This window comes from Takifugu rubripes, chromosome 11 (genome assembly GCF_901000725.2).
Source record: "Takifugu rubripes chromosome 11, fTakRub1.2, whole genome shotgun sequence".
NCBI classification, from domain to species: Eukaryota; Metazoa; Chordata; class Actinopteri; order Tetraodontiformes; family Tetraodontidae; genus Takifugu; species Takifugu rubripes.
Genome location: NC_042295.1, coordinates 2,770,333 through 2,790,906, shown reverse-complemented (window position 1 = coordinate 2,790,906; position 20,574 = coordinate 2,770,333). Strand labels below are relative to the sequence as shown.

The 20,574-nt window shown below is 42.9% G+C and overlaps 1 protein-coding gene across 2 annotated transcripts in view; it reads right to left on the bottom strand.

The window, feature by feature from the left end:
- Positions 1-7,912: 7,912 nt before the first annotated feature.
- Positions 7,913-20,574, bottom strand: part of ankrd13b (ankyrin repeat domain 13B) — an 18,371-nt gene continuing 5,709 nt past the window's right edge. Inside the window, exons 4-17 of one of the 2 annotated variants that reach the window (XR_003890113.1) lie at positions 18,367-18,491; positions 17,941-17,986; positions 17,515-17,658; positions 16,764-17,004; positions 15,497-15,563; positions 15,228-15,309; positions 14,842-14,906; positions 14,378-14,514; positions 13,967-14,124; positions 13,641-13,823; positions 13,144-13,307; positions 9,963-10,039; positions 9,615-9,856; positions 7,913-9,522 (exon numbers count right to left, since the gene is read on the bottom strand). Coding sequence is in view for 1 of the 2 variants with exons in the window: in XM_011608214.2 (XP_011606516.1) it covers positions 9,685-9,856; positions 9,963-10,039; positions 13,144-13,307; positions 13,641-13,823; positions 13,967-14,124; positions 14,378-14,514; positions 14,842-14,906; positions 15,228-15,309; positions 15,497-15,563; positions 16,764-17,004; positions 17,515-17,658; positions 17,941-17,986; positions 18,367-18,491 (1,661 nt within the window). In the remaining variant the exon portion in view is untranslated. Of the gene's footprint in view, positions 9,857-9,962; positions 10,040-13,143; positions 13,308-13,640; positions 13,824-13,966; positions 14,125-14,377; positions 14,515-14,841; positions 14,907-15,227; positions 15,310-15,496; positions 15,564-16,763; positions 17,005-17,514; positions 17,659-17,940; positions 17,987-18,366; positions 18,492-20,574 lie in introns of both variants that reach the window. The other variant, XM_011608214.2, reaches the window with a different exon arrangement.

Sequence of the window (20,574 nt, the reverse complement as noted above, 5' to 3'; positions counted from 1 at the left end):
CCTTGAAGCTGTGCAGAAGTGGTTCCTCCCCTCCCATGCCCAAGGGCATTACCACCATGTCAGGCACTGACCACCTTGTGGGCACAATACAGGTTTGCCACCTCAACAGTGGAGGCAGGGAACATGGCCCACTCAATGTTCAGGGATGCTGGATGAACAGAAGTTGCCTCCATGACCAACCATGACGGAGGGACCTCAGTATCATTGTAACAACCCCAACATTTGAAGTTCCTCACATTTGTTGCCCAATAGTCATACAAGAGGTTAGGTAGGTCCATTCCACCTAAAAGTCTTGGGGCCTCTTCAACACTTGATTGCACAACATAGGAGGATTTTTATACTAAACAGAATCCAAGGTAAGACTATATTATAATCTATTAGACTACATTTAAAATAAAAAGGAAGAGGAATTCAGATTGGTATGCACTGAAATACATGTAAAGAAAACATTTAACAGTAGTCCTAGCAGCCACAGAGATATTTTGTATTTTAAGGAGAAATACTTAAAATCAAATTTAATTTGTGTATGAACAACACTGACTATTGTATAGACATAGACGTTTTAGATGTTAAATGGTAGATTGCTAAATGGATATTTCTTGCCCCCTTTTTAGCAGGAAAGACTTGTATCTAGAAATTATGTCAAAAGCATTCCAGACTAAAAGGGTTGCAGAGGTAGAACATGCTAGGTCAGACAAAATCAGCAGACAATCGTCTGCAAACGCAGACAGCTATGAGATTCCTGGATATGCCACACTTATTGGGATGAGAACACGCTTTTTCAGCATGTGAGCTACTTACAAAATGATCAAGTCAAAATGATCTATCTACTATAAAAATGCAAAACGTATATGTATTTTTAAATATATTGACAATTTACTTATATGTACAATAGATGTTGGTGTAGCTTGCATAACTGCATGAACCCACTTTGCACAATACAACTCTATATATTTTTTTTTTGTCTCTACCTCACGCTCATGACTTGCTCTGAATGGAATAGGCCAGGGATGCATAGTCCAGACAGCAGGTGCTGGTAGCCAGCCTCAAGCACACTTCTAAATGATCATCAGGCATGGTGGAACTTGGGCTTAATGAGCTTCATGTGGGAAAAGACTGACTCGCATAAATAAGTGGAGCTGAATGCAGTCAAGGAGGTAGCACATTTCCTGATGTTAAGTTCCAGAACTGTCCGTGAGCTCTGGACGTCAGCTGAATGTCTGCTTACAATGTCATCCTTCACTGAAGAAACAGTGTTGCAATTTTTGATGCGAGTGAAGCAGTCTCAGCCTGTTTCTGAATAAAGGTAGCACACAAATGTAGCGCTTGGCTACAAAATCTTGGAAGCGTTTGTCAAAATCTGACAGGCAAATGTCAAGCAGCTTTGCGTAGCGTGCACTGTCAAGCTGCACATATGACTTTCCTTGCATCTCCAGCTCTGATGTGAGGTTCTGGAAGGTTTCCAAATCATGGCGCTGGAACTTTGAGGAGAATAGTTTAATTTTTCATTTCTAAGCCATCTCACATCAGTGTGCTACATCAACCCAGAGTGGTGGCAGTCATCCTTCTCCAGATGCACACAGAATAGCGGTCTTTGAAGAGATCCTGCGCAAATATAACAGGCGACCTTTGTTGCCACATCCATTTTCTCTTTCATGATTATAATTTTTGCTCATGACACTTGTTGCTGTATACTGCAGTGATTATTAAGGACGAGTGAGAAAGCATCATCCTCCCTGCACTTGGTAATGAATTCAGTCAAGCAGCCAACCATGGCGGGCGCCCGGTCCGTGGTGACGGACACCAATTTTGCACGGTGGCAGCTGGGTTTTCTTGATCTAGACTGAAAGATGTCTTCTCATTGTGTGCGTTCTTTCATGGGCAGCACTGTTAACAGCTCCTCTTTTGCAGTCATATCCAAAAACGCCATCATTAGCTTGGTAGAGTTTTGCAGCACTGGGAGGATTTAGCACTGGACGATAATAAGCAGGATCGTGTCATGTGATCTACCTGCACTATATTTGTGATCGACAGGTAGATTGTAATCAACATATTGGGCATAACTGCCGTAGAGTGACAGATAAAGGCTCCCTTACAAAAAAACTAAACAGGGCTCAGTGGGCATCTCTTCCTTGTAGAGTGTAATAAGTAATAATAACTTTATTAGAACAAATGGTATTTATTTAATTACCTGTGGCGATGCATAAAATACAATTTACCCGCAAATTTTTCCCAAATTTGGAAACTAATATTGCCATTCCACCCTGTCAAATATGATATCTGCAACTACCCTGCCAGTAAGGCATCTAACAGGGAGGTTGAAGAAAGAAACCTCATTAAATCTCTTCTGAAGATAAAGATAAAAGTGTCTAACTCCAACTTAAAACACTTATTTGATGTGGAAAATTAGGAATGCATACAAGGCTGTTTCTAGGTGCCTATCTAGCAAGTTACACAATCATATGATGATATGAGCCGCATTGGAATGGCTCTTTATCCTTGCTTCACAGTAGGGGAATTCATCTCAGGGTTGGAGGGAGTGTGTGCAAAGCAACGATTTGGCCTCAAGCTCGACTGCCCTAATAGGACATTCCGGTTCTTTGGCCAAGGTCTGATCTACAGTGAACCAATGATTTATTTGCCTTATCTTCTCTTTTTTTTTAACATTCAAACGATCTAGATATAGGTTGAACTAAACATTCAGGGGTGTATCGTGGCATGATTAGATCAGTCTGCTGGTAGCTATGGGCAGTGGTAACTCGGTCTGCTGGGAACTATGGGCAGTGGTAACTCGGTCTGCTGGGAACTATGGGCAGTGGTAACTCGGTCTGCTGGTAGCTATGGGCAGTGGTAACTCGGTCTGCTGGGAACTATGGGCAGTGGTAACTCGGTCTGCTGGGAACTATGGGCAGTGGTAACTGGGTCTGCTGGGAACTATGGGCAGTGGTAGATCAGACTGGCAGTGGTAACTGGGTCTGCTGGGAACTATGGGCAGTGGTAGATCAGTCTGCTGGGAACTATGGGCAGTGGTAGCTCAGTCTGCTGGGAACTATGGGCAGTGGTAACTCAGTCTGCTGGGAACTATGGGCAGTGGTAGCTCAGTCTGCTGGGAACTATGGGCAGTGGTAGCTCAGTCTGCTGGGAACTATGGGCAGTGGTAGCTCAGTCTGCTGGGAACTATGGGCAGTGGTAGCTCAGTCTGCTGGGAACTGGGCTGAGAAGTGGAGGCTTCACAGTGTGAGCCATGGCGCAGACAGAACATGGTCAAAATGGTTGTAGGGGAAGGGGCCAGAACACCTTCAGAGCACTGTCGAGGTCCCCTTGAGGAAGGTCCAGAACACACAAATGCTCATAGAGGGCCATACGATGAACTGGCGACTCACCCGGACCCTGCCTTCACCCATCGTGTACCCTCCCTGTGACCCCAAAAGGGATAAAGTGGTTCAGAGGACAAGACGAGGTTGAAAGGTGAACTCAGTTTGGACCTCTGTGAAGATCATGTTTATTTTCTTGTATTGGTCCAGTGAAGTCTGTCCAAATACAATTATTTTTTTTAATTTAAAAAATCTTTAAAGAGAACTGTGTAAACTAGGATTATTAAAATACCTCATTACACTTAATCAATCAGATAAAATCATGTTCACAAAGACTTACAGGGATTAACTGCATTTTAGGAGCATCCCGATGGCCACAGTGGCCAGGTTGTGCACCCACCCAGTCCCACCTTTGATGAAATGTATCCACACGTCCTGTAACCACAACAGCTGGGATGTTCCTCTTGTTTGCCTCCTGCAGATTTCTGTTTCATTTCCTGTTGCGTGTGGACCATTTTGAGGGACTGCAAATATGAATGTTTGCCCAACTCTTTATTAAAGCAGGAATATTGGCATATTACAAGTGGGATGATTAAAATCTGCCCAAAGACAGAGCCATTAAGGATGAAGGTGGCACAAACACACCAGCTCAGCGGTTGAAACTCTGTGTTACTTGTCAAATGTTGGTGACCAACGTTTAAAAAACCCCAACTCCCCTGCAAAGGGGACTACAATGAGCCGTAAAATAGCTTTAAAAGCCGTTGCTCCCTTTTTATGTTATTCAGGGGCAACATTGAGTTAAATGATCTGTGTGTGCATGAGCATATAGATACACGTGCACTTGGCTTCGATTATTCGCTTTCTGTCTCAATGATTACAGAATAAAAGCATGTGATGACCTCAATCTTACTGGAAACCATTGTACTTTTGTACAATTTACATTTTATGCTTATTACATTAATTACACGCAACAGAAATTCCTGTATGATTTATTTTGATTGGAATATCCCATAATTATTATTTTTATTATGTGACAGCCATTACATAAGCTAATATCCTTACGTGTTCCATGGGGGTGCACTGAAGCTTTGTGGTCAGGTGCATTATGCTTGTGTTCCACAGTCCACACTCAGAAAACATGTCCCCTTGGACGTAGCTGGACGGCTAGTCTCACCCTTGGGTGCCTAACTGGTGCTCGGATCACGTGACCCTGTCCCCTGATGAGGGCAGGTGTTTGACCGCCTCCCTTTTACCTGCTCCCTCCTGGTCTCTCCATACCGCTGCTACGCTTGATATATGCTGCTCTGCCTTCTACCTCCCGGCTATTTTGCTGCTCTGTGCTGTTATGCTGCTCTGCGCTTTCGATTCAATCCCACCACCCCCCCAGCATCCTCCCGTGGGCTCTTTATTTCTTCCGCTACCAAATTCATTCCCTGTCACGTCCAAGCTGACTATTATCAAGGAATGAATATGTTGAGACAGAGCCTGATGCCGAACCTGCTTCTATGCTAAATTGATGCTCTGCAAATTTGGTAGAAAACTATCGACGCAGTAAAGTGGTTTAATCCAGACTGATCTTGTGTTATGCTTTTTTGTGCATGGTGGAAATGGAATTGTCTATAAAATGTCAAATAAGTCTGATAATACCGTAGAATCGGGCCTCAAAAACAGGCCTGACTAGTCCCAAAGAGCCATTGAGAGGAATATAAAATCATTCCCCTTTGAGAACAGAGGAAACATACGTGTGTGTGTGTGTGAGTGTGTATGTGTATGAGTGCATGTGTGAGCGCGTTGTTTTAGCAATTTCCTCTGCGCTCCCTTCTCCTGACTGCTGGCCAAATTGTGAGTCGCCTGTGTTGCTTTATCGCTGCACATCTATATTAAACAGAGCTGCACCTCCAGCTTATATCTCCAACTCTGTATATGTCATTTCACCCTCTCACTATCAGGTGTCTATCAGGACCTCTGGCTCCTTTCATTTCTCTCTACCTCCCCCCACCCCCAGGTCTCATCCTGTATTGTTTTTTTCCCGTCATGTGTCCTGTTAGGCTGGACCAACACAGTTGTTTGCGTGTGTGTCCCTACTGTCTTCTCGCGATGCTTTTATTTTGAAATGCCTCACTGACGCTGTTATAGCTTTACAAGCATCCTGATACTTCTTTGGATCCGGTTATTTTTCAGACAGCCTGTGTGTTTAACATATCTTTCAACTCTCTCCCTCTGACTTGCCCTCAAATCCCAATTTGCATATTTTTTTTAATGGATATCCCACTCTGTGTGTGTATCGGGGGATTGACACAAAATTCCTGGCATTTACTTCTCTGACTTGTTGATTTGTCCTTTACGTTTCGCACCATCTCCGTCTTCCCAGCCTCTCTGCTGATATCCTGATACTGCGGCTGCTTCTGTAGAACAGGAAATGAAAGTGTTTCCCCCCAATCTGTCACTCTGGCCTTTTATCACACAGAAACCTGGAGCCCCAGCAGTGGCTGTTTCTCACTTCTATAATGAACTCATTTTGCATGACAGAATACCATCTTATCTCCACGGAGTAGGCCGCTCACACGCCGCCCATCTTCTGTCTCTGGCTCCTCCTGCCTGCTCAGTTCATATTACTGTTACCAAGATACACCGGGAGCTCCGAGAGCCGTTGTCCTCTCATTACAGGAGAGGAGAAGATAAAGTCAAAAGGGATGGCATTCGCGCTCGTTATCCGCGTCTTCTTTCAGTCATGTCACATGACCAGCATTAACATGTTTACACCAGCCATCCCTCCTATTAGCAGCACACTGCGTTTATTCATCAGCCGTTAACAGAGGTTAATGAATGTGCAGTGGTATAATTGTGGGGCTTATGAGTTGCTTTCATCCAGCTTTGACTAATACTTTAAATGGTCTGCATCAGCCAATATGTATGAATCTATTAAAATATATCATTACCATAGATGATGGACATGTTTTAGAGGGGTATCAACTCCAGATGAGGCTTTGTCCCTTTCCACTGCATCAACGTCACCTTTGACCCGCTCTGTAGTTGCGTATCCTGCTACAAAAGAATGCAGAGAAAAGGTGGGTTGAGACAATAATGCAGTGGAAACATGGTGTCAGACCTCATCCACCTCTCAGAGGCTGAGGAAGGCGGCTCAGTGGGGGCCAAACAGGAAAGGCCTCCGGTCTTTTCCAGTTGTTTGGACCTGTCCTGCAGCACAACACGCCTGGAGCGAAGCCAACAGGCCGAGGGGGTCGCCCACACCCATCAGCAGCATCAACACAGATGCAGAGTGTGGACATTTCTTTTTCCAACTACGCGGGATAGAAAACTGGGATTACAGGATTAAAGTGGGGGACTGAAGAAGTCCTGCTATATCTGCCTTAAATGAGGAACAAAAGCAATGAGACAAATGATCTCGAAACAACCTTTGCGTGGTTATTTCCTCATACGGCGCATCCACATGCCCACTAATCTTATCAGTAATGACCATCAGGAGCAGGTAATTAAGTATCTGTTATTGTTATTCCCCTTAACAGTTCCTTATTGTGCATCCCTGGAAAACTCTTCACCCATTTCAGATCTATTGTCTGTTAATTGTAACCACGCAAAATATTTTGTAAATTGGCATTATATGGATGAAGTGAACTGAGAGATAGCTTTGCCATGTGTAGGATTTACCATCAGTTAAGATACAAGTTACAAATTTGGAGAAAGAAGTGTTTCAATTATTTTCTGTCAACGAAGAGTGACGTCACAAACACTTATGTCATCCTTTATTGGTACAGAACTGATATTCAATCAGGAATCCCCCCCAATACATATATGTGTGTGTGTCTGTGTGTGTTTGTTGCGAATGTAAGAATAAAGAGAAATATTTAAATAAATGAACCATTGTACTGAATCGATGTATTATTAATTGATTCTGTAATTCATAAAATAGATTGGAATGATGCATGTGGTTGTTTGACCTTAAATTTTTTTTTTCAAAAAAGCTATTTCATTTTAAACTAAATGTGATTTTAAGAATTTAAAGCAAACTCCTCTTGGCCTGGTGTCCTGAGAGTAATTAGTCAATAGTCGAATATTGTCCAGCATATTGCTCCAGTTCAATGTCCTTATTCATCTTGTTCGTGGCATTTGCGGTGCAGTCAGCCTGGAATTAATGGACTTCCATTAATATAATAATAAACTTTTCTTTTAGTTTGAGTTAATTTTAGTTCATATTTTTAAACGCATTTCATCTTAATTTTCAACCTCACGCAGTCGCTGAACGTCATCAGATTAGACTCTGCTGCCATCTCCCGACAGAATCTGGAACTACACGTTAGAACCCTTTGTTGCCCTCACAATCCAGATTATTTCCTTTTATGTCAGGCGTTTTACCACTACTGCGTGTTTAGTAACCTATCACGAAGGTGTAACAGATAGCCTGCCACATTTACCCTCCAGTTAATGTGAGTCGTGGCTTTGGAATTGATTATCAATAGAAAAAAATAATGTATGGGGTAACGGCTGATGAATGGTTCCCAGATCTTTTGGCCATGAGGATAAAGTGTAGTCCTCAAGAATGAACAGTGAATATTCTATGCAATTCCATCAATATTACCTTTGCTGTATGTCAAATTTTATTTGTATAGCACCAGTCCACAACAGTCATCTCAAAAGACTTGACAGATAAAGCAGGTCCAAAAATAAAAGAAAAGGGTTTTTAATCGCCCCAGGGGGGCTAGAGTGATAAACACACAAATGCCTATTGGTAATACAGTTTTTTCTAAGCTGGAATGAAAAAGGATTGTTTTGAGAACAGGTTTCCTTGCAAATATTCATACATCCACAATGAGTAAACTTGAAGTAGAAAAGCCCTGAACCGTGAACCAAACCCAGAACCTTGTAGCTATGAGGTGATTGTGCTAATCAGGGCGCCGCTGACCCATCTGCAGGTACAATTGTAAAACCTTCAAATCAACACTTGGTTACCATTTTTAAAAGAACCATGGAGGCAAAATAATATAAAACATCATCATATTATAACAAAATCCCAGCTTTTCCCAGAAAGGAGTTAATTATTGTGTTAAATGTAGGCCTTTATGATGTATAAACTCCTTTTCTACCATAAGACATCCTGTAACATTTCTGAATTCAACATCGGTTACTGCGTGTATTAATAGAACAAGCATTGGGTGAAAAAGTGCAGTTGTAAAGGGCTGTAAATGCATCGCTGGACTGGCAGAATCCTGGACCCTGGGCCTTCCTAGAACGCCAAATTAAAGGCCAGATTTACGTTCTCCATGACAAAGACGACTCAAAGTCATTTAATGATCTCTCATCTCATATTTGATGACTCTGACTCGGCCGTACATTGAGAGACATTTTCTAACTCGTTCAAAACGACCTGATTTCAATGTGACGTACGCTCTCAAAATGAAGTGTTGCTAAACGAAACTGGTTTTGTTGTCAATTTGTCTCAAAAATGTTAAGATTGCTGCCAACGGTTCATGTTGCCGACGTCCAGCGGAGACTGGCAGCAGGAAGCCCACGCCAATGCTAAACCATGCTAACATATTGCATATGACTACGTTCACACGTTACATCTCCGTTTATGTGTAATTATACAGACAGTGTGTTGCATTGGGAAAAACAAGCTTGTTCCTTTGTACACAAGCACACCCCTGTACCCTCACGCGTGGGTCATCTCGAATGCCTTCGCAGCTCAGAACACGTGTGCTTCTGCCTCATGACAGGCTCAAACGAGATCTACCCTGAGTTTATTTTGTGCCCAAACTAAGTCACACAGAAAAAATGTGATCACAACCACAAGCACAACCACGGTACACCTGGATTGGGTGCAAACCAAATCCAACGCGCTTCTTTAATTATCATTTTTATAATCACGAATAGCAACAAGTAGTAAGATGGTTAGCACACGTTCAACTTGACGAGACCTAGAACCACCTGCCGCCTTCACACAGGTTATTTGCCGTGATCACGTGAAACCCAAATGAGTCCGCGGGAGCAGGGACGGACAGACGGCGGTTAACAGGCTCCTCGGACCGTGACTGACCCCTGTATGAAGAGCTGGTTTTGAACAAAAAACATGTACGTGTTGGACATCTAATGCCTCCGATGAAACCACAAGGTGCAGTTAGTCCACCTCCGCAACTAAACGGCGTTCATCTACCCTCGCGCTCTTCATCAGTGAGGGTCACTGGGCGTCTCCCTGAAGCCACGGGACAGAAAAAGGAGGTTCTTTTATTGCAAACCACAAAGATTGTGTCATTTTTCCAGCCACTTCTAAGAAGCCGGATTTACTTTTGCTCTGGCTTCAGGGCCCCTAGTGGGCCCCCCATGTCCGTTCCTGGGTTGGCGACAGCTGGAGGAATTACTCGAGATGTCCCTCCTTGTGTGGCTGCTGAAGCTCCGTCCCTTCTTGCTCTCTGGCTGACATCTCCATGGCGATGCGCAGTTTCTTATTGTAACTGCAGGTGGATGGCCTCTTCTTAAAGGGACTGGAGAGAAGGGTGCTCGGGGGGCTGGACTTGTCCTGCGAAGTCCTGGGGGTGGGAAAAGAAAGGAGAAAATGCTTTTAGGTTGCAGGTTACCTCCCTCCCCTTATCGAAGTGGGCAATGTGCAAATGGCAGGAAGCACAAATGTCTGACCTTTCTAGCTGGCATGGATTGCAGGGGAAGGGGTGCGTCCCTGGTTTGCTGTTGGTCAGCGCCTCCCAGATGGTCACCTGGCCGGAGGAGATAACAGGGTGGGTGTACAAACCATCCAAGCAAAACAAGAGGTTCTTCTACAGGCTGCAGCAGTAAACCCGTGCACCCCCTAATGGTTCCAATGGTTCATATTTACTCTCTAATTTTAAAAAACAATGGGCCAGATTCACCAATATGTTCTTAAGAATCTTCTTAGATTCTTTCTTAAGTTGTTATTAAGAAGTTTTTTAAGAAAACCCTACGTCGGATTCATCAACGCGTTACGTAATTTTAAAATTCTCCGTAAATCACCAAAAATAGGAAATAAACAAATAAATAAATAAATATGACAGAATTATCATTGTAATATTGCATTTTATTGAACTGCACAAGAGAAAAAAACCCAACCATGCCAACATGTCGGCACTGAAATGTGCGCAAGAGTACTCCTGAGTGTTCGTAGGATTTGTTCTTACCTACGCATAAATCCAGGATAAGAAGAAATTGGTGAATGCCACAATCTCCAAAAAATGTTCGTAAGTGGGACTTAAGAACAAATTTGTTCGTAAGAACGTTTCGTGAATCTGGCCCAATGATTTTTTTCTTTTTGTTAGTCTTGCCTGAGCATTTAGTCACAGGGGAAATTAGGCAACAGAAATATTCTGTCTGACGCTGGATTCACAAACTTTCCGATGTTATCTTTCATTTGGAAGGTCAACTACAACCATTACCCTTGTAATTCTGGGTCAAAAACCTGTTCTGATTAAGCAGATTCCCTCCCCCCTCCCGGGCGTTTAACAGGGTAAATAGACACACACCAAAAATGTGAAAGTCACACAGCTCACACAACCTCCAAACTCACACAATATTTGTTTTCTCCAAACTGTTTTACTGTGATTTTTCAAGAACAAGACATAAAGTACCGTTGTACTAACCCTACATTTGGTCAAGTGTTTCAATTATTTTCTGTCAAAGAAGAGTAACGTCACAAACACTTATGTCATCCTTTATTGGTACAGAACTGATATTCAATCAGGGATCCCCCCCACTACGTGTGTGTGTGTGTGTGTGTGTGTGTGTGTGTGTGTGTGTGTGTGTGTTGGGAATGTAAGATCAGGGGTCTCCTCTAAACCTAATCCTGCCCGCCCACCCAGACCTGAAGTTTAAGCAAGCGAAGGGGTCAGAGAGGTGGGTCAGTTTCCAGCCTGGGAGTTACCAACACACCTAACCCCCAACCCTAAACCCCAACCCCTATTTTAACCCAAATGCTAACCCTAACCCTTACCCTAAATCTTTGCCAAGCAGTCATAAATTGGAACAGATCACATGTTACAGGTGAATCCCTGTAATGGGTCGTGTGGTGCTCTTAAATTGGATCCAGCCGTGATGGATACAGATGTGGAAAAGGATCCAGTTCAAAGCAGCTGTTCATTGCTGATCTGTCAGCTCCATAGATAGTGTGTGTGTGTGTGTGTGTGTGTGTGTGTGTGTGGGCGGGATGGGGGGTGGGGTGACAACTGGAAGTTGGACAACCTTGAAAGGTACTTTCATTTCTAAATTCCATTTTTGGATCTAGTTGAAGGATACTTACTTACTGGGCAGACATTTCTTCAGCTTAAGCACCTAAAATCTATCATTCAGACAAGGTTTGGACAGACACCGTTGCCTCGATAGGAAAAGAGTTTCAGAATCGTTCGAGCGCTAAACTACTGTTGAAAGCATACGTGTTACTGTCTATGACCCATAGGTCTGATACATATGTGTCTATGACAATGGCTCCATTTCTCTCCAGACCTCATTAACCTTTCTTGTGTCATCTGGGGCTTTTAATCCGGCTGTGGGGACCCCTGCTGTGTGTGTTCCCTTGCTGCTCTGCCTCCACAATGAACACACGGTTATTGATGGGAGGCGTGTCCTGAGACCTTCTGTGCTTCTGGACTCAAACTGCGAGAGGCGGCGATTTTTCAGTGTTTCATCACTGTAATAAATCTGAGTCAGACTAAAATAAACACACACACAGACACACACACGCGTACTTCTACCTTTACGAAGACTTTCATAGACATACTGGATTCTCCAGCTCCTTACCATACCCCAACCATCCCAACTAAACCTGACCCAAACCTTAACCTTATACCCACATCTTAACCCCCAAGCTGTCCTCTGAAGTTGTGAATTAAAGGCCTATATCTAACCTTTGTTTTGTCCCTAAAATTCTTGAGAAGGTGGTGGTGACTCGGTTACTGGAGCACCTTCAGCAGAACAGATGGAGATGTCTCGGGCAGGTTTTAGAGCTCACCACAGCACAGAAACAGCACTCATTAAAGTTCCTTGTGATCTTCTTAGAAGTTATAACTGTTATTGGGTTTAGAAGGACAGCACTAGGCTGGTTCAGATAGATACCTTTCTCAGAAAGATACCAGTTTGCTCGGGTTCATGACGTTGCCTCTTCAATCATGGCGTTCCACAAGGTTCTGTATTTGGACCAACCGTTTTCACTTTGTACCTGATTCCCTTAGGAAACCTTATTTAGCAGACTGGATGAGATGCTGATGACATTCATCTATATTTATCCATGAAACCATAGGAGACAGAGCAGTTAGTGAAGGACCGGGCTTGTCTCAAAGACATAAAATTGGGGTATACCTCAAATTTTCTTCTCCTCAATTTCCCTCTCGTCCCTCAAAAAAAAAACAAAAAAAAAACCCAACTAAATCCAACTAAACCCACAAGTCAAGCAAGAATTCCACCTACAAAGTTTCAGTTGTCAGTGATGCTCCTGCAGGCATCAACGTCAAAGCGACTGAACACTTCCAAAAAGTTAAAGCTTACGAGTTTGAATGTTAAATATTTGGTCTTTGTACCAAGAAATGGCTTTGCAAACCATTCTATTGCAGCATTTGCAGGTCGTCCAGCTTCCCCTCACTGTCGAAACACTGTGCAGTTCTGGGACAGGTGAAGCTCCTCAAAATTGAACCGTAGGTGTGAATGTGCTTGTCAATTGTTGGTTGTTTGTGTATGTTGGCCCTGGGATCGGCTTCAGCCCCAAAGTAATATGAACTCAATGCTTAAACTATGATGTCAGCGTGCTATTTCTTTGTAGGGAGTAGATAATGTCTGAGGAGCGCCAGAGTTAACCCACCTGGTCATGTTCCGAGCCAGCCTCCAGCAGACTCTGCTGAATAGCAAACTGCAGCAGGTCTTCCTCATCCTCCCTCAGGGTGTCTCTTTGTTTGCTTCCCAACACTGTGTATCCAGGCGGGACCTCAAACACACATGAGGGAATCACCCCTGATCGGCATGACGCTGCAGCACACAGGGGCAAAGTAAAGGCCAGGAGATGGGATTATTATGGGATCATTATCCATATACGGAGGTCACAGAAGAGTCAAAGAAAAACCTCTTGAATCAAAGTTTTGGCTGGTAGATTTGGATGTTTAAACCGAGGATATCTCTGTGTTATAACATTTCCAGATATTCTCTCTCAGTAATCGCAAAATTGAGTAAATCAAAAATTCGACCTCAAATTCTATCTTAAATTATGTTTCAAAGCACCCGCGCGTTGCCGGCTGATACATCTTAAATAACGCTTTAGAATATAATGGTCCTCTGTTTATAACATTTATGTCATGCTCTTACTGGTGGAGCTGGAGACACTGGAGGAGTCGCTGCCTGGCGATGGGAGGTTCGTCCCCATGGTGTCCCTCTCTTCATCCTCCTCCACCCCCACATCGTTGTCAGCACACAGGCCCAACATGTCATCACAGCCGTTCAGGTTGTTGAAGGTGATCCTGGCATTCAGGATGTGGTAGAGAGGGATCTCTGCAGAGGAGATTAACGACGCATATCTGCACTTTACTCACAATTTCCCTGTCCTCCTCGATTGTTTTGGTGTTTACCCAATCTTCAATCTACACCCCAGCCCCATCAATTTTATTGATGGATTTTGTTTTTGGTTCTTTTACCGATTTTGACAGGAAAGCCTGGAGGCAAGCGCAAAGTGATGAAGTCACGCAGCTTAGCAAACAAGGCATTGGAGATGGCCATAAGGTCAATGATGGGGGCCACTTGTTCTGCCAAGGAGAGGGGATGGGACTCACACAACCAGAGTTTGGCTTTAAACCTGGAAACACATGCTGTAGTCAAACACTGCAATATATCGCGTGTTATATTTTCAGTGGCTCTATAATTAACACAATAAGAGGCTGTGAAACATCAAACACGCTGCACATTTTGTCCTACAACAAAGAACTGGAAGTGGAAAAGAGATTTAAAATGACAAAACGTCACAAATTCAGACAGCATGGCTGGACTGTCTGAGCGTGATAATTGTCTTCTTTGTTGTCCCCCCCGCCCAACGCCTCTCTCTCTGTCACCTCTGAGTCTTTGTGGTGAGCTGACACGGATGGCCGATGTCTCTGAGAGTCGGCGAGGAGCTGGACTTGAAGTATTCTTCGGCTGTGAGTGTTGCAGGATTGGTCACGGCCGGACAGGACATCTCAGTCATTAGTGCCTAGAGAAAGTGAGTTGGATTTTTAAAAATATCAATATTGTTGTTCCACGAGAGTATATTTCATTGCAGAACACATAAAACCGTGTTTTAGAGTGTAAAATACTCTAACCCCCAGGTCAAAAGATCCTTACTGCGTATCCATCCTATAAACATTTTACAGTGTTAATAATTGTTACAGTGCTGCCCACGACTGCTCTGCTTAATTACTTCTGGCTCGGATTATGACACAACCAGGACAGATGAAACACCTCAAACATTGTTTCTCGAATTCATCATTTCAATGCTAATAGAGAAAAGAAAATCCCCACGATAGAAAAGAACACGTGCCCCATTGTTAGGTCCGATGTGTTGCTCGGCGATGCCGAAGAAGTTCTGCAGCGGAGTCTTTCCCCCTGTTTAGACACACAGAGCAAGTGGGGTGCTGCTGTTAGCTTAAGTTCATTAAAGAACTACCGTACGTCGCTATAGCATGTTTGATACATGTTACATTTCTCTGCTGTAATTCAAGGCTGCATTACTGATGGTGGCATCCCACAAGATTTTGTGCTTGGACCACTGTGATTTATGTTTACAAGGAGACACATGTATTGGTTTATGACACAAGTATCCATTATTTTGGCCTTTTCACCGCAAACAAAGGGGCACATCAACTATATCAGCCAAACATCTGGAGAAAACAGAGCAGCCTGATAGCTAACAGCTTTCACCTTTACCTTTGGTCTTGTTCTTGTTCTGGTCAGACAGATGGCTGGTTCTTGTCTTGGTGATCAGCTCCACATTAGATGCTGCATAAACCTGAAAAAAAAATCCAAAATAGTAAATGAATGTGCTCTGATGAGATAAAATTACTTTATTTGTGTGTATTTCACAGCAGATATCAATAACATTCGGATAGTTCTCTGTACAATATTTAATAAATAATCAGATATCATTGTTAAAAACCTAAATCTTTATACATTTAAAGACACTTCTGACTATTTACCTTTGCTTCATACCCATTAACAATCTCAGTCTTCTCACTCCTCCAGCCCAATATTCCTGTCTTATTTCTGCAACATATAACATATTTCATATGAGTTTCTCATACATCCACATCCACACAGTCAGAAAGTCAAGGTAGTCAAAAGTAGAAGGTAGCTGTGTGACCTTTTGAGACTTTTTACCTTTCATCTGAAAAGCTTTTTCATCTCTGAAAGGATGATGGAATCCCCAGGTTTTCAGCTTTTTGACCTCCAGCAGATTTGACACTTTGAATGTGCATAAATAAGATGGACAACTCTGATTTGCACCATGCGGCCTCACGTATCTGTTGCTGTAAATTATTCATTATACTGGTGTCACTTAGTGCTACATGCACAACCTATAAAAGTCCTATAACCTATAAAAGTAGAAAGCCAAGTTCTGAACTCCTTTAGAGGAGCAGCAACAACCCATTTGTCTCGTTATGTGGGTGACGCTTTCACCCAAACACATCTTTGCAATGGACACCCCCCACTTACGCCCACCGCATTTAAAACCTTTTGATATCCTTGACACCAAGGCTAAAGTGTGTATTGGTTTTTGTCTCCTATTTGTGCATCTTCAAAGTATCAACTCCACAAGAGGTTCAAAATATGGGACTAGGCATTACACATAAGAATGTGTGGAACTTGACAACACTTTGAAATGCGAAACATCTACTAGGAAACTTTAGGGATTTTAGACTTTCAGGTGTCTTGATCATTTTTTATTCATAGTTTTTGGCTCTTCCTTGGCTTGCCCATGACCACAGCTTCAGATGTGGTGTAGCTCCAACACAAAGGTAACCTTTAAGGGAGGCCCAGTGTTGTAGGGCGCCAGCTGGTGCCCACCTCTGGGTGAGAAGGTACCTAGACATAATATCTTTTTGGATTTGTTTCTATTCTTATACCTCTTTTACATTTTTCAGAACATTCAGGGATATTTTAATTAATTGCAAATAAGATTTAATAATAGAAAACCAAAATATGCATTATGCTATGCATTTTAAATAGACAGAGGCAGTTCTCCAGGCTTCTCTAGGCCATTTGGTTATCCAGGAATTAAACTAAACTCACACCTGCGCAAGTGTGTAGTCAGGGCCCGAGTATGGAGGAGGTCCAGCCAGGACTGCACTGGGATTGTAATGTATTATTGTTTGCAGGGATTAAAGGTTTCTCGCATCTTTATTGGCATCTGACAGCCGTCACTTATCTTTCTGAGCATGCGTGCACGTTTAAGACGACCCTGACCTCTCAAAGGCGATGTTCCGAGTGTCCAGCTGAGTGGTTACCACAGGTGCGGACAACCTTGCCGCTACCTGTTCCTCACTGGGGTGCATCATCCCCAGAAAGCCCAAACTGCTGGCAGCACCACCGTTGGTGTCACGATTCCCACAGCCATGCGAGAGAGATGCGAGAGATGAGATGCTCAAGGTCTCGCAGAAGACCAGCTCTCTGTCATGGTCAACCTCCATCACCTCGGCAGTGGAGTCTGAGGGACAAGAGGGAAAGTGACCTTTCAATGATCATGTTGGAATTAGGAATGGGAAGTTAATTAATCGCCAACGAAGCGGTGGGATGTCGACAAAGCTGAGGAATAAAGGAGAGAGAGGAGGGAGAGAGAGGGATCAATCTATGGAGATAGCAGATGGTGCAGAGAAAACAAGAGGGACACACAATTGTGAAGGATGATGGGAGATCTGAAGGAGATCTGAAGGAAACCCTTCTGCCAGCAGCTTTACCAAAAGACTATAAACAAGGAAAGCAGCTTTTGCTAAGGGTAAGAAAAGCGATCTACAAGCCTCTCAAGCTCAGTCAGACAGAAGTTCTGGTTTTGTATGAGTTAATCATAATCTATATAATCTATTATAATGAGGTCTTTGTCTCACCAAGACATAAAACAATGTAAATACTGAACAATGCGCTCCTCAAATAAACAAATAAGACCGGATAAAGCACACAATTGAGTGAATAATCACTTGTACAATGTTTGACCTCTAACCTTTTCCTCTGAAAATGAAGCTCCGATTTCCTCTCTGCCAGGTCATTTGTTCAAAGCCCATCAGGGTGGTGTCAACACGGAGACACTGGCCACTCTTCCAAACCCTGCAGGTGTCACTGGGGCAGATGCGAGACACCAAGGGCACTGAGGGCAAACAGGCACAAACGTTTAACAAAGCCACATCTAATGATATATACGGTTCAGGACAAAATAGAGGGATTTTAAAACTACCGGTGCATGAAAGATTGTGGGCCTGTGTGCAGTCAAATCAGTCATAAGAGTCTAGTTAATCATAGCTGCAGGAAGGAAGTGTGAACAAGAGCGAAAATGAAAAAGCCACTTAATTGCTTTAATCTAAAAACAATTGAGGGAACATTTTGTAGTTAAATTAGTTGCTACTATAGGGAATACAAAGAATTAAATCACCCCAGCTAGTGAACTCCCATTTCATCTCCACATAGAAATCCTGGGCCTGGAAATGAATCAGCAGAGAAAGGATAATTAAAAAACTTACCAGACAGGCAGACACTGCCCACTTTCTGAATTTTTACTGTGTCATAACGTGTTTCTCCTATGTCTTTCCTTTTCTGTTGTCACGCATGAGGCGCCTGTGGAAGCACGCATCAGCACGTAGTGTGACATGAAACAACACTACAGTGAACATGGGAGCGTGCAGTGAATGTGGAGACCACTCAGCTGTTGTGACACTTCTGTGGAGATGCACATTAGGCCACAGTCTGCAGAGAGACTCACAATATGCCTCAGTTGGGAAAAACTACATTTGTAATACAGATAAATATGTGTGTGTGAGTGTGAGTGTGTGTGTGCGCGTGTTTGAGTATAAAATCGCACTTGGCGCAGTTGCTCCAGCAGTACTGGGATGCTAGCTAGTCTCTTGGCAGTCCTCTGGTAGTCACGGTAACGGAGAACAAGACGCACCATCTCTGGATCTCTGGTGCTCACTGCCTCCTGGAGAACTGCAAGAAGACAGAGGGCAAAATCAATGATTCAACACTCATTTAAAATTTATGAACATGAGAAATTTAAGGGGGCAGAAACTAAAGTAGAACCCAGGAAAATCTGGTTTGACCCATAACTGTTGTTTACCCATCTTTCAGCAGGGAACTATCTGCGCCGCGTTACAGTCCAAAGTATTTCAGCTTAGATGTTTTTATGCTTATTTACATGCACTCATTGTGCTCTGTCTTGTTCTGTGGTGGCCTCATTTACAAAGACAGTTCATCCTTTTTATTTCAACAAAGACGACTTCAAACTAAATGGCACTATTTTTCTGAATTTCAAAACAAATCGAACGAGCCAATTAAACACATCTGTCATTTCTTAAGTAGAACATCCTTTAATCATATAACAAAACGGTAAATAGGTCAAGAGGTTTTTTTCCAAGAATTCATGACTAGACTGGCGGTTGAGCAGTGTGGTGTTCTACTCTATACAGGGATCTTCATATAATATTAGATTACATTTTATATTTTAGTATTTGTTCATATTCTGGTATGATTAAGTTTGTGGCTCATTATTTTGGCACAGCCTCACCCAGAAGAGTAAAACATTAATCAAGAATTTTTGATTGAAAGGATATAAATTTTACACCCCCCCCCCCCCCCCCCCATAAAACCTTGCTGGTGAAGTTGTCTGCAGGATTTGACCAGGATTAATTTTGCAACAGCAGGTTCACTTTGATAAAATGTGCACCGAATAAATATCTCCCTAGGAGAGCACAGCACAGGACAGCACAGGACAGCACAGGACAGCACAGCACAGCACAGCACAGCACAGCACAGCACAGCACAGCACAGCACAGCACAGCACAGCACAGCACAGCACAGCACAGGTCAACAGAATGACTGTCAAGCAGCACTTTGCACTTCAAGACGTCTTGAACGCCGGAGAAATTTGACTAATTCAAAGCAATTATATTTCCTCCTCAGTTATCAAAATGTCCACTGATGCTGCACGGCCCTCAGAGCCTGCTAAAAAGAGACACTTTCTCATTCCACCTGTCCACTCCAGCAGACATTAAAGGGAAGGAACATTCTAGATGGAAACAGACCAGTGATATCTCCTATTTGGCAAGAGTTCCTGGACCCCGACTCTTCCTCCCACTCATAATGGTGGTTTATCACATCCACGCAAACAACTGATTCAGATCAGGAAAATAACTCATTGTTCAACTGGGTTCCAACACTGGAAAATAGAAGACTAATCCAGATGATGAAAAAAGAGCATAGGGCTGGAAAACATACACTCAAAAAAAGATTTACAGTGAGGGAGAAGGAAAAGGGAGTGGCTGTTGGCCCAGATGCTAGAGGGGTAGTTCTGGCTATACAAAGGTCCCTAAATCAACCCAATTTCGGGAGCTTTTCTAAAATAAAATGTGCTCAATCCCATGTTTTCATTTTAGGACCTACAGTATTACCTGTCATGTAGACTAATGGAATGTGTTAATGGTGGGCTTAGCCAGTGTAAAGATTCTAGCTTGTAACTTTACTACTACTGCAACTTTTTTGACCTTTCCGCTGCTTCCTTTGACTTTAGCTTCTTTGCTGCTATTTTTGGTTTGCTTCTGTTGGACTATTATTAGATATGGTCGCATTGTGCTATATTTAAAAACAAAATCAGAACAACAGCAAAGACTTGGAGTGAGCTTTGTGGTTTGACAGTAAAGAATAAAAATAAATTCAAAGGCAAAAGGCGTCGGGGGAAAAGTAGGCCATGAATTTTAAGCAACATCAAGAGAAAAGACCTGCCACCACTTTACTGCTTACAAAAATAGTGCAATGTTCCAACAAAAAACTTCCATATTTCTTTCTAGAAAACCAAGATATACTAGTGTTCTGTGAATCAGGGGCAACGAAAGCAATACTTGATGAGTACTTGGACCCAACCCCCCCATAAACATGTGGAAGGGGTGGAATTAAAGGGTAAAGTGGAAGATCTAGCCAAAGGAGAAGCAACTCTAACATAACATGTTGGCTTCACTGTAAGCAAAGGTTCACCTTTATTTATTGCATAAAAGCCTCAGCTGCAATTTTGATTTTG